The 19,144-nt window shown below is 38.1% G+C and overlaps 1 protein-coding gene across 1 annotated transcript in view; it reads right to left on the bottom strand.

Annotated features, from left to right (window-relative positions):
• IQCM (IQ motif containing M) overlaps positions 1 to 19,144 on the bottom strand; it is a 436,096-nt gene that overhangs the window by 370,258 nt on the left and 46,694 nt on the right. Inside the window, exons 3-4 of the mRNA XM_082727609.1 lie at positions 8,614 to 8,699; positions 175 to 254 (exon numbers count right to left, since the gene is read on the bottom strand). Coding sequence (XP_082583735.1) covers positions 175 to 254; positions 8,614 to 8,650 — 117 coding nt within the window. The 5' untranslated portion in view covers positions 8,651 to 8,699. The remainder of the gene's footprint in view (positions 1 to 174; positions 255 to 8,613; positions 8,700 to 19,144) is intronic.

Here is a 19,144-nt window from a genome sequence, read left to right as displayed (position 1 = left end):
AAAAATATTCTTTTTAAATGCAATTTAAAATTCATTTTTATAGCTAGTAAAGATTTCATTTTTCTCTTCTATTCAGAGTCTACTAGGGTTCATGCAACCATTTGGAACAACCATTGTTGTATACAAAAACAGTTATTAGTTTCCTGGAAAATAGGTTAGATTAAAAGCATTAACCTCATTTATTTTCTCATAATGTTGGGCAATGAGAGTTTTTGCTTCTTGAAAAAAATCTTTCTGGATCTCGAATACAGGACCTAAAACAAAAACACAAATGTTTTATTTTTTTAATGTAATTAATGTACTTTCTTAATTACAAATGGCAAAACTGTGAGATTAAAATTTGGGCAGTGATGATTCTTACAGAATATTATAAATGGTTAAGTGTTCCAAGTGGAAGTTAACAGTGGATGCAAAAGATGCAATTCTCTTTCAATGTAACAATTTGCTTTAAAAAAACATTAGCATACAATGGTGATACTGAAAGGTAGATTATCCTAATCAAAGTCTAAGGGAACTAATTAAAGTACACAAAATTCAAATCCTCTTCAGCTTTTAAAGTTCTTTAAATATTACTGTACAGAAGACATAACATGACTTGGGCACAAAAACTATTAACCAATTTCAATGTGTTCTCTATACCTGATGTCTAATTCTTATGGCTGTACATTCCTTTACAAATATTTACCTTACAACTAGTTAAAATTATAATTGCAAAATAAACCCAATAGGTTTATTAGGTAGAAATAGCATTGAAATAAAAAATACACAGCTATAAGTGGGTAACATTATAATAACTCTTATTCATATTTTCTTAAGATTCTTATTCTTTTTATTTAGAGTAACATATAGAATTCTATAGCATAGACTATATCATTCTTGGTCTTGTCTAAGTTTTTCTCCTAATTTCCTTCATTAGTAGCTGATTCTGACATTTATAAGTGTTTCTTGGCTTCCTCTCCTTACCCCGAACTCAGTAAAATTTAAATATATTACCAAATTATTGATTCTAATTGGCTTTTCAATATAGCCAGTGTGCTCCCATTCCTATAACTATACCTTCTTTAGTATTCTTAAGATCTCTCTTCTTCTCCCCCTCATATTTTAAGCAATTAAAAAATTCATCTTGGGCACCTGGGTGGTTCAGTCAGTTAAGCGTCTGCCTTAGGCTCAGGTCTTCAATCTCAGGGTCCTAGGATCAGGTTCAGCGTTGGGCTCAGCAGGGAGTCTGCTCATTCCTCTCCCTAGGCCCCTCTGTCCCCCTGCTCATGCTTTCTCTTTCTCCCTCCCCCTCTGTCTCTCACTTTCAAGTAAATAAATAAAATATAAGAATTAATTAATTAAAATTTCATCTTCATATAAATCAAAAACATAATGAGATACTGTCTTAGTCCCTTTGGGCTACCACAGCAAAACACCACAGGCTGGGTGACTTACAAACAACAGACATTTATTGCTCACAATTCTGAGGCATGAGGTACAAGATCAAGATGCCAACATGGTCAGTTGAGGGTCCTCTTCCAGGTCCCAGACATCTAGTTGTATCCTCACAAGGTGGAAGGGACTAGGAAGCTCTCTGGGACCCCTTTTATAAGAGCCCTAATACCCTGAGTGATCCATTCGCATGACCTAATCACCTCCCAAAGGCCCTACCTTCTAATTCCATCACCTTTGGGGTTGGAATTTCAACATTGCAATTTTGGGGAGACCAGAACATTCAGATCATGACAGATACCACCACATTCCCACTAGAATGGCTAACATTAAAAAGACTGATAACAGTCCAAATTAGGGATGCTGTGGAGGTACATGTGTCATTGGTAGAAATGCAATATAATCAGCTTGGAAACATTATAGCAATTTCTTATAAAACTTAATATACACCTAACCTGGGAACTAGCAATCCCACTCTTAGGTATTTATCAAAGAGAATGCATTGTACAAGAATGCACATAGAAGCTTTATTCATAATAGCTCTAAACTCAAAACAGCTCAGATGTATATCAACTAGAGAACAGTAAACACACTGTGGTATATTCACAAATAAAATACCGCTCAGCATTAAAAAAGAAGCAAGCTACTGCCATACACAAATGGATGAATTTCAAAATCATTATGCAAAGTAAGCATACACACACATGCACACACACACACACACACAGAATATTTTATAGTTCCACTTAATATGAAGTTCTGGTGCAAACACAGCTAATATACAGGAGATAGAAAGGAACAGTGATTTTTCTGGTCAGGGGTGGCATGGACTGAGAAGGGACAGGAAAGAAATTTCTGGGGTAACAGTAATGTTCTATATTTTGATGCACAGTGGATCAATCACACAGACATATGTAATTATTATAACTCAGTGAATATATACTAAAGATTTTGGCATTTTATCATACATTTTATATCAATAGAAGGAAAAATATAAACAAATAATGAGTTCTGAGTAATAATATGCATGCTGATGGAAGGATATGAAATAAACAATTATGGAAAATATTCATGGTAAAAACTGAGTGGTAGGTCTATGGGTGTTAATTTAAAATTCTTTCAAGCTTGCTGTATGTTTGAAATTTTCAAAATAAAATATTGGGGACAAGTTCTCCCTCATTCATTCACAAAATTTCCCCTAGCTTTTCTTCAGATAAACTCAGGGGCCACAGGCAGCTGTTACTTTGGGGGCAATGTCATGCTGAGGACTGAAGCCTGGGGGAGACCCTCCCAATAAAGGAAGGAGACAACTGGACTCTTCTGCCAACCTCCCCCCTAAAAATGCTGGGTTAGGAAAAAAAGCATCTCCTAAGGTGTCTCATCACTGGGCAGTGGAATTACAGCTCTGCAATCATTCTAGAAAGAACAACATCTTTTCTTGCTTCCTAGCTTCTTCCCTCCTTCCACTCTCTCCTATGGAAAGTATGTAAGTCATCGACAAGCTCAAATCTCCCTGTCCGCCCACATTTGCCTCTGTAACTCCCCACATTAAGAGATATCTACATATTTCCAAGGATATAGATTGGTGGATTTTTTTTTCCTCTATTAAAAGTTCTTGTCAAGACTTCAAGCACGTGCTTCAAGAAGTATACATGCTCCTTGTACAGATTTGAGCACAAAGTCACATGTCAATCATAAAATGGTTCATATAAATGTCACCACTCAAAGCCATATGATCACGGTCCTCACATGGAAGAGACAGGTGTTTAGGAATGAAAACTGTCTTGTCAACTTTCAACTAAAATCTAAGTCTACTTTGAGGGGCCTCTAACCAGACCATCTGCTCCCCAGAAGAAAAGAAGTAACATATTCCAGGCTGTGATGCTATGTCTTCTCTGTTTCTTCCTCTCGTGACATCTTTCCTCCTTTAATTCCCTTCTTCTGACTACCTCCCTTACAATTAATTATAATTATAGTATTGCTATGAGTCATGCACATGACAAACAGTATCACTTATTCATATATGAAATGATGAAGTCACTGGTTTGGGGTGAAAATGTAGCTTTATAAAAACTATCATGCCTTCATTCCAAATGAAGATCTAATCTTTATAGGCAAAGCTTTTGTACGCAGAGGGCCCTCCTGAAGCCAGCCATGCTGGAAGCCCTTCCAGGAGCTGGTCCTGAGTTACTTCCTGCTTTTTTTCTACATATCTGCTGTTATTCCTGATGCCATGTACTGCTCCTTGTGAGTACTGGAGGCTCTTCAGAGGTTTGCCTAGTAACTCTAGTGAAATATTTGCCTTTCATTGCCACTTCCTGCTATGGACTGAAGACAGGTATTCCCCCAAAATTCATATGTTGAAACCTAATGCCTGGTGTGATGGTATTACGAGGAGGATTATGAGGGTAGAGTCCTCATGACTGAGATTAGAGCTCTTTGAAGGAGCCTCCACAGAGCGAGGTAATCCCTTCCATCCTGTGAGCCTTCAGTGAGAAGACATCTGTCAGTGAGGAAGCAGGTCTCATCAGACACCAAATCACTGGCACCATTATCTTGCACTTCACAGTCTCCAGAACTAGGAGAAACAAATTCCTGGGGCTTATAAACCACTTAGATTATGACATTTTGTTGCAGAAGCCCAAATAGACCACAGCACTTTCATCTCAAGCTGTCAATCCTGAGCCCTTATTGTAATCTAATGTTCTGATAAAGCTGTTCTGATTCTTTCCCTTGTTAATTGGCCTTAGAGGAGTTAAATTCCCAAGGCAGCATCTTACTTCTCTCTGGGCTCTTTGATGTCCAGTGTGTCTGATTTCCCCCATCACCAAGAGCCACCTGTCATCTGGGAACTGTGGGGGAGCCAGTGTACACTCTGGCAATGCTAATGGCCCTCTTGGAGCCAGTAAGTAGATTGACTCATCAAGAGACTGCCAGACTGAACCCACACAGTCAGGCTGTGAAGTTCTTGAACAGGACAAGGCCTGGGACTGTTCTTAAAGGGGCAGAGAAAGACAGCCGCCACCCGAAGAGAGGGATTTCTCACAGATCTTAAAATGGCTCCGGCTGAATGCATGTTGACACGCTGACTCCAAGTTGGCATTTAAGCCTGAACCCTCATTGGCATTTAAGATGCTGAGGCAGCTGTTCGGACATTCTCCAGTAACTGAAAATTAGCCTTTGAACCAAAAAGTTAACTTCTCAAGGTAGAACAAGAGAATTCACATCTCAGTGCCCTAGGAAAGGCAAATGGCCAGTGCCAGTTTCTCCCAGAAAAGAAAAGAAAAAAGAAAAAAAAAAGAAAGAAAGAAAGAAAAGGCAAAACTAGCGTGTGTTATTTTTTACTTTGAATTGACTATATATTCAACAAAGGAGTCTAAAATTATGAGAAATTAACTTTGATGTTAAGAATCCATCTAATTAATATTCTTTGAAGTTTCTGTTTCTTTGTTCATCATATGTTAAGCACACAAGTATGCAGCTTTTATACATTGAAGTACACACTGGAACTTCAATTATTAAGAGGAAGCTATGAAGGTCTGCTCCTTCTCTTAAAAAAAAATCTATAATTAAGGCTTTGTTTATTTGCAAATATGTATCCATAGCATAGAAAATGACTTTTAAGAGCTCTCACTCCCGAGTCACACTATTTTGCTCTTGAATTACAATTTGCTCATGAGTCTTATCTTATTGTCTTCAGCGTTCTTTTTCTCATTTGTAAAATGAGGGTGATAATAATAGGGGATCTTGAATGAGGTTGTGAGGATTCAGTTGGACTTGGTTATAAAGCACTTAGCACAGTGCCTGGCACATAATAAGTTTTCAAAAAATGTGAGCAATTATTACTGTAGTTATTGTATTATTACTCTCATTGAGCTCAACTTTTCTCTAACAATGTTTATATTATTAGTTTCATTAGTCAATCCTCATTTCTTCAGTAGCACAAAGATAAATTTCAACTTTCTAAAGTTATTTGAATAAATCTGGTCTTATTACAGGTCTTTTTATCTAAAACTAATTGATTTGCAAATAATAAAATTTCATTAAACTTTGGATTCTTCAAGTTACTAATACCCCCCCAAGCAATAAAAAATCATTATAAACAATAACAAGTATTTTATGATAAAGTTCATGAAAAGACTGAGATACTTATTCTACTTACATAAAACGTGAGCACAAATATTAACATTTCCATGGGGAAAGATAATGGATTTCTAATGCCAAATGATTTCACTAGGCTAAAATGTTTTCTTATTTATTTTATATATTTTTTAAAGATTTTTATTGATTTATTTGACAGAGAGAGCAACAGCAAGACAACAACAGACAGCAAGAGAGAAAGAGAGAACACAAGCAGGGGTGTGGGAGGAGGAGAAGCAAGCTTCCCATTGAGCAGGTAGCTTGATGCAGGGCTCAATCCCAAGACCCTGGGATCACGACCTGTGCCAAAGGCAGATGCTTAACTACCGAGCCACCCAGGCACCACTATTTTATATTAAAAAAAAAAAAAACAACTCAGTCTTTGTATATCATCAGTTTAATAGTATTATGATTGGTAGTTCATAAAACTTCAGATTTCCCTAAATTCTTTAGAGGATTTGTGTAATTGTTCTGGTAAATCTCTAAAGTGAAGATCCCAGAAGACCTAATTATGGAAGCTGTAACAGGGAACAAGGATTGGCCATCTCTTGACTGTATCATTGAGCAAATCTTTTCTCCCTAGGAAGACCGAGGGGCTTGCAAACATGTGTTTTTTTATAACCATATCAAAAATAACTGGCCTTACTAAGAGGCTTTCTAAACTTCCTACAAACTGGTTGCATTCTCCAGAGACTTCACAAAAATTTACTAAGGAGATATCCTGAACAAAGATATATGGCTACATGGCTAAGGACTTCCTTGCCTATATAGTCAAAGCAAGTGGCTGTATGTTTGATTTCACAGATGTTAGAAAAGCCATACCTCAAATTCAATGAGATTTAGTTTAGCATATGTTCCTTAAGCAACTACTAAGTCCCAGATGCTAAATGTGCTTAATTTGGTGCTAACCTAGTGCTAAATGTGCTGAAATACATAGGATATTAGGTATGCCCAACTTCCAGGTACTCAGAGCCTAATGCCAGAAAAAAAAAAGTCAATAAATGCCATGACATTCAATATGATCCATACACTGTGACAGAGGCCAGCATAAGTCACCAACAGCCCCTACTGCCAGCTCACGAATATATGAATTCCCCTTTTAAGATATAAGACTTTGCATTGTATTATTAGAGACAAGGTTTAAAACAGAAGTATCCCAAGAGAAATAAAACAGTGAATCAAATCCAGACTAAGGCAGTGATTTTAAAATTGTGCTTCATCAATTTCATGTGCCTTCAGGGCTCTTCCTTCTTCCAGTCAGAACAGCTCAGACCTTATCTGTTTTGCATATTTGAGCTCTTCCTAAGTTTTCATTTTGTAGGAAATATTCCTTGGCTAAAAATAAAAAACACACAGCAAATAAGTAAAAAACAAAGTAACAAAGGATTGACTATTACTGTGTGTGCTGAAAGATCTCCTTCTCAAAGCAGGTTCAGAGGAAGGGCAGGGTTAGCTTAGGAGAGGGGAGATGCTTAGGGGCAAGGAGCAAGAGAGGGAAGCTGGAACAAAGATGGTTTAATTCATTCCAGGGCAAAGAATTGTGGAAACTAGAAAATGGAAAGGAAACCCTTCGAGGAAGAACCTCAAAAAAAAAAAAAATAGTTTATATTCAACTTCATTATATATAAGGGAGGAAAATATAATTTGTCTAATTTATTTTCAAAAAGAGTTCAAAGACCCAAAATATGAAACCCAAATTCCAAGTGGCATATGACTATCATCTCCTAAAACCTACATTCGACAATCATTTCTACAACACATTCTGCATTAAGACCCAACACTTCACTTCCCATGGAACAGCATTCTGTTGTCTCTTACACACTTTTCCTCACTCCCCCACTTTCTTTATTCCTTCTTTAGCAAAGTGGCTTACTGTCTTTGTAGTAATAAGTGATTAATAGGTTGCCTACCTACCTCAGGGAGATTTTACAGTGCACCTCCCCCCTAAAACAAACAAACAAACAAACAAACAAACAAACAAAAAACTCTATGTTAGTGTCTCTAGGAGTGGGATACAGTGTTAAGGAGATACAGGTGAATTCCCAGCTCTCAGGATCAAGCCTTCAAATAAAATTTAAGTAATTATGGGCATGACCCAAAGGCAAACTGGAACTAGATAACATTTTTCCTTTCTGCCCTTTCCATCTAAAAATGTGCTGTATTATCCAAATAGAGAATTACAGTAATCCACATGGCACTCTATTTGTAGCCTAGAACAGAAGCCCACGAGCTTGTACCAAGAGCCAAGAGGAAATTGCTTAACCAGAAAATCTTGGTAATCCCAACCCTCTATTCAGCACTCCATGTTTCTCAATCAGGCTATCTAAGCCTAAATTTAAGATTACCTGAAGAGTTGCCAAGCCTAGATCAGCTCTAAAAGAAATACAATGCAAGGCACATATTTAATTTAAAATTTTCTAGTAGTCACATTTTTAAAAGTGAAAAGAGATGAAATTGATTCTAATAATATACAGTAATTGTTATATATTTTATTTAAACTATATCCAAATATTATCATTTCAACATTAATCAACATTAAAAATTAATAAGATGCTTTACATTCTTTTTTGTTCTGTCTTCAAAATCTCGTATGTATTTTGCACTTGCATACCTCTCAATTCAGGTACTGGCTTTTAATAAAAAATACTTGATCTGTATTTAGATTTTATGAAGTACTGACTTGCAAAAATATATTCACATGTCCCAAACATGGTTAAACATTTTCCAATGACTGAATTACCACCTTTTTGTATTGAAATTAAAATGAGTTAGAATTAAATATTCAGACCCTTGGTTTCTGGTCCCACTTTAAGCACTGAATCGCCATATGTGGCTAGTAGACACCATATTGGACAGCACACTAAATTAAAAGTTGCTATAGATCTCTCAGAAGTTGGTTATATTTAAATGAAGGGAATGAGATGAACTCTTACAAGGTACACCAATAACTTTAGTGCTCCAAGGATTAATAACTAAAAGTTTCCTCAATGCTGTTAGAGCCTTGCACTATGCACTGAGTTGTTTCGGAAGTGTGGTACTCACATTCTGCTTCATCAGGCATAGCCTCTGTAGCAACCATGATGGGCAATTAGGGTGATCCTTCTTTTTGAAAGCTGGGCTCCAAGTCCCTAAACACAATTATAGTAAATAATGTTGATAATAAATACTTGTTTTTATCTATTTCTTTCATCCACTCATAAAAAAAAATTGGATGAATTATTAACACTTGTTATACATCACTCCTCTGCTCTAAAATCTTCCATGCCTTCCCCTCCAAAAGACATTGATAACAACAGCTAGCATTGGGTAGAGCTCTACGGTTTACCAAGTTGCTTGTATACATATTACCTTACTGGTGCAGAACAACCTGACAGGAACTATTGTCTGACTCTTGACAGATGTGGAACTGGAGCTTAGAGATGTGAAACAGCTTGTCAACGTAAGCTGCTATTTTGTGGCACAAACAGAACTCCAATCCCTGTCTTTAGACCCAGGGCCTATGCAGGCCCCTCTGATTTCTCACTATTTTCCATATACCTTACACATCCTTTCCTTGGGCTTATGCACTTGAGCTTAGGTTGAAGTTAGCCTTCTACCCAGAATGCCCTGTTCTCACATATTTTTTTTTAAAAATATATGTCCTACCCATCCTTACGGCATAGGTTCAAATCCTACCTCCTCCATGATCACCCCTGCCTCTAGGGGTCTGTTCTTGTAAATACAGTAGTCATGTTGTCCATGTCTCTCACTTGAAACTTACATACTTCTGTGTAAGGAACCAAAAACAAAAAAACAAAAAACAAACAAACAAACAAAAAACAACAAAAACAGAGTGATAGATATAAATAGAAGTCCTATATTCCCAACTAAACTCCGAGGCCTTGAAAACCAAATTATACTTCATACCAGGGGCTCCAGGTACAGTTAGCTGGAAGAGCAAACCCCTGCCTTTTGCCTTGACCTTCATAGTTTCCAGTTCAGTGCATCCCATTCTGGCAGTGCTCAATAAAGAGCTGATTCATGTGTCTTTTGAGCTGAGCCCTTCCTCTGACATTTGAAATTATCATTACTTCCAAAGGATTATCCAAAATGCATCAAATGTTGCCCCTACAGACAAGAAATCAGTTACACCAGTAACTGAGTACTACTGTGTGCTCACATTGCTTTAGAATTAGAAATAGCAAAATTAAATGTCTTATAGAGTCCCATGGAGTCTTTTGTTCTAAAACTCTAGGTAAAAGGTGAAAACCGTGTTAAATAATTTGGATATTATAAGTAAATTCACAAGCCACGGAGTACCTGGGTAGCTCAGTCATTAAACATCTGCTTTCGGTTCAGGTCATGACCCCAGAGTCCTGGGATCAAGCCCCACATCGGGCTCCCCGCACAGCAGGGAACCTCGTGTTCTCTCTCTCTCAAAAAATAAATAAAATCTTTAAAAATAAAATCCATAAACCATCATGGGTCTATGGAAGTCATGACTCTAAAGCCACATATTCTTAGATAAAAGGCTCTAACACTTTTCCTCAGCATCTACCCAGAGGGGGGAACACATTAGAATTACAGTTTTAAAATAACAAATCTGGAACATCCAAAAACAGTTAATTCTCAAACTGTCAGCATTATACCGTAGCAAGAGCACAGACCACATACCTCATCTGCCTGGTTCTACAAATGAACCAGGACAAATTAAAATACTGCACCTCCCTTAGCAATTAACAATCAGAATTCCTCTTCTGGTCTGGCTTAATTACTGTCTTCTTTTCATTTAAATATAAGAAGAAAATAAAGGTGTTTTCTGCTCTGTCATTTTCTTGTTCTAATCGCCATAGAAATGGACTCTTCTCTGGGGTATTTGGCTCCTCCACCTTAATTCAGGTTGCCAGGAGTGTCAGCCTGCATTAAATTGGCTGGCAAGCGAGATATCCCACAGCCCTTTTAATGCACAAACCTAGCCAAACATCCTAACGGGTGCTGGCATGGTGATGCCCCCACAAACCCAAGGTGATAGGGATGCTGAGATAGGAGCTGGGGATGGAAGAAGCCCTAGAGGGTGGAAACAAAGATAGGCAGCACACTGACAAGGAATATCGGCAGATGGGGTTCCTCACCGCTTTACATCCCCGGCAGACAGTTAGGAAATGCCGAGTCCCTCCTGATATGTTGGGCAATTAATTAATACAAATCTAGTATCTGGGTTGTACAAGGGGTATACTATCTATTTTGGAAGAAAAGGCAAACACGTAAGTCAAAATTTTAAATAAAATGCAAACAATTATATACCAGATGTCATAAAAAAAAGTCTGTGAACTAGGGCTGGCTCAGTTGGTAGAGCATCCAACTCTTGACCTTGGGATCATGAGTTTGAGCCTCACACTGGGTGTAGAGATCATTTAAATTAGGGGGAAAAATTCACGAGTTTTGTAAGTAAGTATATAAACCCATGAGTGCCATGAGTTCAAATGAAGATGGGATCCTTGGAGACTGAGAAAGTGACCAAAGAAAAGTGTTAAGGGAGACTGAGTGAAATGGAAGGTTAGGTGTAGGGATAACAGCACCATTTTGATTAACTGGTTCAGTATAGGCATCAACTAGTTAGAATTGGATGCTGGCCAGCACACCTGTGTGGTACTGAATATCAGTCCTTAGTTGGTCAGATTGGCTGATTTAAGAGGAAAAGAGAAGCAAATGCAAGGTGAGAACAGAATGTACATGGTTTGGGTGACAGCAAGCAGTAGCTCTGATTTAAGCACAGGGCTGGACTCTAGGTTGCTGAAATGGGCAACAAACCACTGAAATATTTTGAAGCAGGCACTGACATAAGCAGTGTTCTGGAATGTGACTTCCATAAGAAAGGACTTTGTTTTCTTCCCTGCTGTAGTCCCAGTACCTTTAAGAGGACCTGGCGTTAAGAAGGATTTCAAAACTTTGTGGAATGAGTAATTATGGCAACAGCGTGCTGGACAGGGATGGCCTACCTTCTCAGGTCTTTTCAGACATATCTGTGAAAATATCCTTCCTCCCCTTCTCCTCCAGTAAGTGCAACTCAAACCTCCCTATCGGGTTATAGGAAGGCTAAGGGTTTCTAATTCTATTCCCATATGGATAAAAAGCAAACAAAAGTGGAAATGGGGGCGCCTGGGTGGCTGAGTAGGTTAAGCTGCTGCCTTCGGCTCAGGTCATGATCTCAGGGTCCTGGGATCGAGTCCCACATCAGACTCTGCTCAGCAGGGGGCCTGCTTCCCTTCCTCTCTCTCTGCCTGCCTCTCTGCCTACCTGTGATCTCTCTCTGTCAAATAAATAAATAAAATCTTTAAAAAAAAAAGTGGAAATGGTATTTCCCTTCTTTATCTCCTTAGCTTGTCCTTCCAAAGCAGATGACTGATAAGACTTTGTCATGGCACCCTGTATAATTAAGGATCCTGGTGCCAAAAAACTGCCCTATGGCATTCAGCAGGACTTGAGGAAACATGCCATGATCCAAGGATCTAAACAGGCAGTTTCAATAGAGGGTGCATAAGAGCAGGCTGACCTTCAATCACATGTTACTCCCTTCTCATCTCTCCATGTTAGAAATTGCACCTATATCCATCCAGTTGCCCAAGTCATAAAACGTTGACTCCTTCTACATTTTACTTATCACATCCAATCCATCTAGTCTTCTAAATTTTAACTTCAAAATATATCTCCTTCTCCTCAACTTCCCTCTCCCAGCCACAATAATTTTGTTCTTGGAATGCTGATACAGCCTCCTAACTGCTATCTTAATTCCCACTCTTATCCTATTCCAATTCCTTCTCCACACAGCAGAAGTTGTCTTCTTAAATGTATATCAGAGTGTATCATTTCCTTTCCATGACTTCCAAATGTATTTAGAATAAAATGTAGCTCTTTGGGCTTTTCTCTCTCTTGCAACTGAGTAAATATGAATGAAAAATATAGGACTAATATCCCACAGCTCCACCAGGAACTGAGCCAAGGGACTTGCTTTGACTTTTCTTAGCCTTTACTTTCTTCATTTGCAAAATAAAACTATTGGGCAAGAAGACCTCAAAGGCCCCATTACTTCCTAAAATCTATTTTTACATTGCTTTTGTAATGTATATAATTCTAACTGGCTCCAAATTTCAAAAACTGCATGGTTAAGAGTTCCCATCTCCACCCTGTCCCTCTCCACTTTTCTCTGTTCTTTGGTACTTGGGAGCAGAATATCCAAGAAAGTGGCCTAGGACTGACCTCTTTCCATCATGTCCCTGGTTACAACCCTCCCAGTGTACCTCTCAACCCTTGGCCATGACTGTTGCCCTCTCACATTTTGTCCTGTCACTTGTCTTCTCATAAGTGTGAACCCTCCTCCACTTTTTCTCTTTCAAGTCAACAAGGACCTTCAGGTCATTTCCCAGATTTGCTTCTCTCTGTCGAGACTCCTTGTTCCTCTGACCAGATACCAGATATCCTGGCACCAAACAACAGGAAGGAGAAAAGAGAAAGAAGTACAGAACGGAACAAGTCCTCACTAGGTCCAATGTAACAGAGCCAATACTAGGCATCCATAATGGATAAAAAAAGTATACCAGACAATAGAATAAAAAACTTACAACAGTAGAAAATTATGAACCAAATTAGTCAGATGGCCATAAAATGAGTTGGAAAGAAGATACTTTATGAATGCATGATCATTAATATCAGCTAAGTTGGGATCCTGGGGAACGTGTGTTAACAGTGGCAAGCACACTCCTTTCCCAGCACGGAAACCTCCCTCTGATTCTCTAATTAACTTGGGTGAATACACTTCTCAGAGCCAGGAAGTGGGAAGGAAAAAGACATAATTGAATCATTAGGATATTGCTCCAGCTGACACAAACATCAGAGTCTCAGAGCACTGTGGAGAGAGCAAAGCTCGATTTCAGTCCTGATTCTACCATTGCCAAAGTGTGTGATCTGGGCCAAACCACTTAACCTCACTGAATTCCACCTCCTTTCTGAACTCCTGTCTATAAGTTAAGGACTTAAAATAGACACACAATTTTTAAAAGAGGAGCTTCAACCTATGTTTAAAGGAATTCTTCCTCAGAAGTCAATGAGGACAACAGATGAAAGCCTCGCTGTTCTGAATGAGGAAGGTCTCTGAGCTTCTCCCAGTATGGCTGTCACTGCACCAACTCCAACCCCAAAACTACCAGATCAGAAATACCCAGTCAATGACTTCACAGGGCCTTCTGGATATAAGTTTCAACTATGCTATGCTCTATTTCCTTGTGTGCTTGCATGGACACTAACACTAATGAAGAGATCCCAAATATTCCTAGTTTTATGTAAAATAGTTAAAATTTTAAGTCACAAAAGAAAGCTATTAATTCCATCTCAATTCTGAAGTCATGAGAAAGGAGATGCTAAACTGGGAAGACATTGCACATGATACTTTAAAATACTTTTTAGCTAAACCATACACATTCTTTCCCATTTGACCTCAATGTGTACAACTGGTCCTTCTGAGCCATATTCAATAAGCTATAGAGTCTTTCTGTGATCTCACCTTTGAGTTTTGATATACAGGTATATAAAACAGGATCTGGCAATACATGAACATGTACACTGAAGGCCACTGAGAATCAAATCTTACCAACATCTTGCATTGGCAAGATAAGACTATCATTCCATAGTGCTTAACCTGAGTAACTTGAGGGGAAAGGGAAGCCAGCGATGTCAGATAGAGCGTATCTCAGTAAAGAGATCAACTACTAGAGGGAACTGAAATACCAACATTTAGTCCCGGTACTTTCCAAAATTATAAGCACAAAAATAACACATACAAAATAAATAACTTTTACAAATCAAAGAAAAAAGTGGACAATCTATTATAAAAGTAGGCAAATGATTGTAATAGACACTTAGCAAAGGGGATTTTCAAATAAGAAATCAGCATGAGAAAAGATGCTCTAAACTCGTCAGTCATTAAGGAAATACAAAGTAAAACCACAAGTACCACACCCCCAAATGAATGGCTTTAACAAAATCCTAAGTGTTGGCAAGGATATGGAGCTACTGAAATATTCATTTACTGCCTGTGGGGAGTGTAAATTGATAATCTTTGGGAAACTATTTGGCAGTGTCTTCAAAACCTAAATCTGTATCTAGGTATGGCTCACCCCTCCCACGACGACCAGAAACACTTTACACTGTGTACTGAAAGCCACGAAAGAGAATGATCACTGCAGCATTATTCTGTAACAGGTGAAAGCTGGGAGCAACTCAACTGTCCACAGACAGTAGAATAGATAAATCACAACAGAGTCATACAATTGAATGTTTCTCAGCAGTGAGAATGAACTGCTGTACACATAGACATAACTGATTGTCACACACATAATCTTGAAAGAAAGCATAAAAGAGGACATACTGTATGCTCCCATGAATATAAAGTTGAAAACAGGTAAAACAGTAATGGTAACAGAAAACAGAATAATGGTGACCTTTGGTGAAAGGGTATAGTGTCAGATGGGACACAAAGAAAGCCTCTAGGGTACTGGTTATGTTTATTTATCAGATGGTAGTTACATGGGTGGGCTTACTTTGTGAATGTTCCTTGAGCTGTACACTTAGAAATTGTGCATGTTTCTGATTACATGTTATACATCAATTTAAATTTTTTTTATATATTTTATTTATTTGACAGACAGAGATCACAAGTAGGCAGAGAGGCAGACAGAGAGAGAGTGGGGGAAGCAGGCTCGCTGCTGAGCAGAGAGCCCGATGTGGGGCTCGATCCCAGGACCCTGAGACCATGACCTGAGCCGAAGGCAGAGGCTTAACCCACTGAGCCACCCAGGTGCCCCACATCAATTTAAATAAGGGCTTTTTAAGACTTTATTTATTTATGTCAGAAAAGAGAGAGCACGGGAATGGGGTGTGGGGATAGAAGAAGAGGAAGAAGCACTCCCACTGACCAAGGAGCCGGAGGCAGGGCTTGATGCCAGGACCAAGAAATCACGACCTGAGGTGAAGGCAACCATTTAACTGACTAAGACACCCAGGTGCCCCAAATTTTAAGTTTTAATTATTAGTTTTTCAAAATAACCTACTAAAACTCTGAAAACACTACTCTCATCGTTATGATAGTTTTATTTATCCTCTTCTCTTTCTGAAAAGAAAAATAAAGCATAGAGCTTTGCTAAAACCCAACAATAGCTCTGCCTCTCTAAGCCTGACTAGGAAAGGAACTAGTTGTTTTTTTTTTTTTCTTTCATTTGTGTCTTCCATAAGACGAAGCACATGGCTAGCCAAGCAATAAGAACCTCATTAAAAAAAAAAAAAAAAAAAAAAGGACCTCATAAAAACCAGTTGATTTGAATTCCTGCAAGAAGTCCTCAATCATTATAATATGCTTAGTTTTCAAAGTTATTAATATCATCTCAGGAATTTCACTACTACTAAACTTTCCATGTAATGTGTCATAATTTTTTGCAATGTGGCTAATGGACTTGATTTTTTTTAATGGAGTTGATGGTATCTACTGGGTCATACTAACCTTAATAAATGATCAACAAAGAAACACAAATGATGATGTGCATTTACGCAGGGCAATTTCATGGTGCTGCAACCAAATATGGTAGGGGAGGCTGGCCAAAGTCCCTCCCATGGGCTGGCCATTAGTAAAGGCTTTCTCAAAAAAGTAGCTTTTGTGAATTGATGGTTAAAGTGTGAAATAGGAGTTTCTTAGGCAAGGGGTGGGGGAGTGCCTTCATACATTATCGTATTTACTGCTTCCAGCAGCTGCAGGAAGTAGTTTGATTTCATTTCACTGCCTGGAGAAACTGAGGTTCAGAGAAGTTTGACCAATTTTTCCACGTTTCCCAGCTAGGATGGGGATTAAGGAGTGCCATTGTTGTGATGAGGACTGGGTGATGTATGGAATTGTTTAATTTTATGTACCTAGTTACCTTGTTAGAAAGATCCCAATTATCCAAATGAGAAAAGGAGCTAAATGCTTTGGCCCAGATTGTGCAGTAATCATACACACAAACACACACGCACACATGCAAACTAGTTTCCGAAAGGCCTGCACTATTCCACATTTTTCTTGCCTCAAATTCCCATTCAGTCTTTCAATTCAACCTCAGGACAATGACAGAAAGGGGTGGAGGAGGAGGTAATATGGAAAGTATGGCTTTTCTTGAATGAAATGTTAAAAATACTGGAAGCTACATCTTATAAATTTTATTTTGGTGAAATTTGAGTTGGAAACATATCAGATATGATAACATGTGTCCAGGAACAACAACAAAAAAAAAGGTCAGAGTGCCTTATTTCTTAAGTACTCTATTGTATCAAAAATGCTTTCAAAATATCTTAGGAAGATTCACATGTCAATAAATGCAGCTATGCCTTCAATAATAATTGTGGTATGTTGTGACTCTGTTTTCTTATGATTTTCACAGATTAAAACTGTGCTGTTATAAAAGTACATTCTCTCAGCTATTAATCACACATGCCTTAAATAGAAGACATTAATATTTTATAAATAACAATAAAGAGTGAAAACCAGATTTAAAAAACAGCTCCTGCTGAGATGTTTGGGACATTATATAAACAGTTAAAGACAACAATGAAAACACCATAAAGCTAATTACCACAAATTAAATAAAATAGATTAAAGGCCAAAACTGTTAAACTCTTTAAATGGAAATTGGCTGTGCTCAGAAATACTAGTTGATATCAGAGATGTTACCCTAGAAATTTGAGCAAAATCCTGAAATACTGTAAATCCTGGCATCTACTTTCAGATTTCTTCTTTCTCGATTATCTTGTAAAAATACTTATGGGCTATGAAATGGTTTTGGAGTTTATTTTAAAACTGGAAACAACCTTAGGAGTTGCCTTCTTGTTAGCTCATCATTTTATTGGAAAGGACATGGCAGTCTGGGGATGTACAACTTAATACTGGGTTTGTTGATGAACTGGAACCAGAATTCGGGACTTCTGACTCCTAAAGCACAATTTACCCTAACAAAATTCTTTCCAGGAAACAGTATACTTTGATGAATTCTTTCATGCTTTTACTTTCTACCTCCTCTTTGAATCAGTCCCTTTTTTTCCTACCTTGTTCTAATGGAGACAATATAACATGGTGGTGAAGAGCCAAGATCTCAGGCTCGAGCAAGCCTGGATTAAAGCCAAGCGCTTTGTCACTTCCTAGTCATTGACCTTGGACCTCAGCGGACAAATTCATCCCAGTTTGCCAAGTACTCTGCTGTTTTACAAATGAAGGTCCTGAGTCCTGACAGCCACCTCCATCCCAGATAAATGAGGTTAGCTACTTACTTAATTCTATAAGCTTGAGCTCTTTTATCTGTAAAATAATGGATAATAATCATTCTTATGCTTCATAGTGTTGCTAGAAGATCAAGTGAATGAATAAATATATGAAAACATTCAGCATAGCTCCTAAACCTGGCCAATGAAAGCCCTCATTTCCCTATCTGTCCCTTCTACTTCTGTCTCTCCATGTTAGAGATGTAGATCTGAAAGTCTTTAAGAAACAGATAATATGTAAAGCCAAGAGACAGAAGGAGTTTTCTGAGAAACAGGACAAAGAGTTAATTTGTGGAAAGTGGGACTAGCACAGAAATAAAAAGTCCAGTAAGAAGGAAGGAGAGTGTCTCAAGACCATATTGGTCAACATTATCAGACCAGAAATGAAGGAATTTCAGGGCCATGGCATGCATGGGAAGGCTTAGTAATTAATTCTACTCTCGAGTCTTCGAATATATGCAGATTCTATAACGGATTTTTTTTTTAAAGAAAAAAAGAGGAAGTGAAGATAAGGGATAGAAGTACAATACTTTATCTATTATATGGGATAACTTTAGAAACATGAAGAATCCATCATTTAACACGTAATTATTAAAATGTTATATGTCCAGGGTGCTTGGCTGGCTTAGTTGGCTGAATGTCTGCCTTTGGCTCAGGTCATGATCCCAGGGTCCTGGGATGGTGTCCTTCATGGGTCCTTGCTCAGCAGGAAACCCGCTTCTTCCTCCCCCTCCGCCTCTCCCTCCTCACTGTTGTCTATCTCAAATGAATAATAAAATCTTTAAAAAAAAAAATAAACTGGGGGCACCTGGGTCCCTCAGTCAGTTAGGCATCTTCTTTCAGCTGGGATTGTTGGTCCCAGGGTCTTGAGATGGAGCCCCTGCATCAGGCTCCCTGGCTCAGTGGGAGGCCTGCTTCTCCCTCTCCCTCTGCCTGCCACTTCCCCTGCTTGTGCTGGCTCTCTCTATCAAATAAATAAATAAAATATTTTTTAAAAATAAAAATAAATACACTGAACAAGAATTAGTAACATGGGACTAAATAAACTAAGAAAATGATTATAGTTTTGTGACTCTTGTTTAAAATATTGCCAGTTCTCTAATGTTTGGTTTTGCCGATTAAAAAAACTTTCTCTTAAGGAAACTATGACTCTGGAAATGCAATAAAGTATGCATTTGTAAAACAACAACAACAACAACAACAGAAAGAAACATGAAGAATCATCAAAAGAGACAAAAAATATCTATAATTACCACATCGC

Source organism: Mustela nivalis (genome assembly GCF_964662115.1).
Source record: "Mustela nivalis genome assembly, chromosome: 4".
NCBI lineage: Eukaryota > Metazoa > Chordata > Mammalia > Carnivora > Mustelidae > Mustela > Mustela nivalis.
This window is presented reverse-complemented; position numbering and strand designations above follow the sequence as displayed.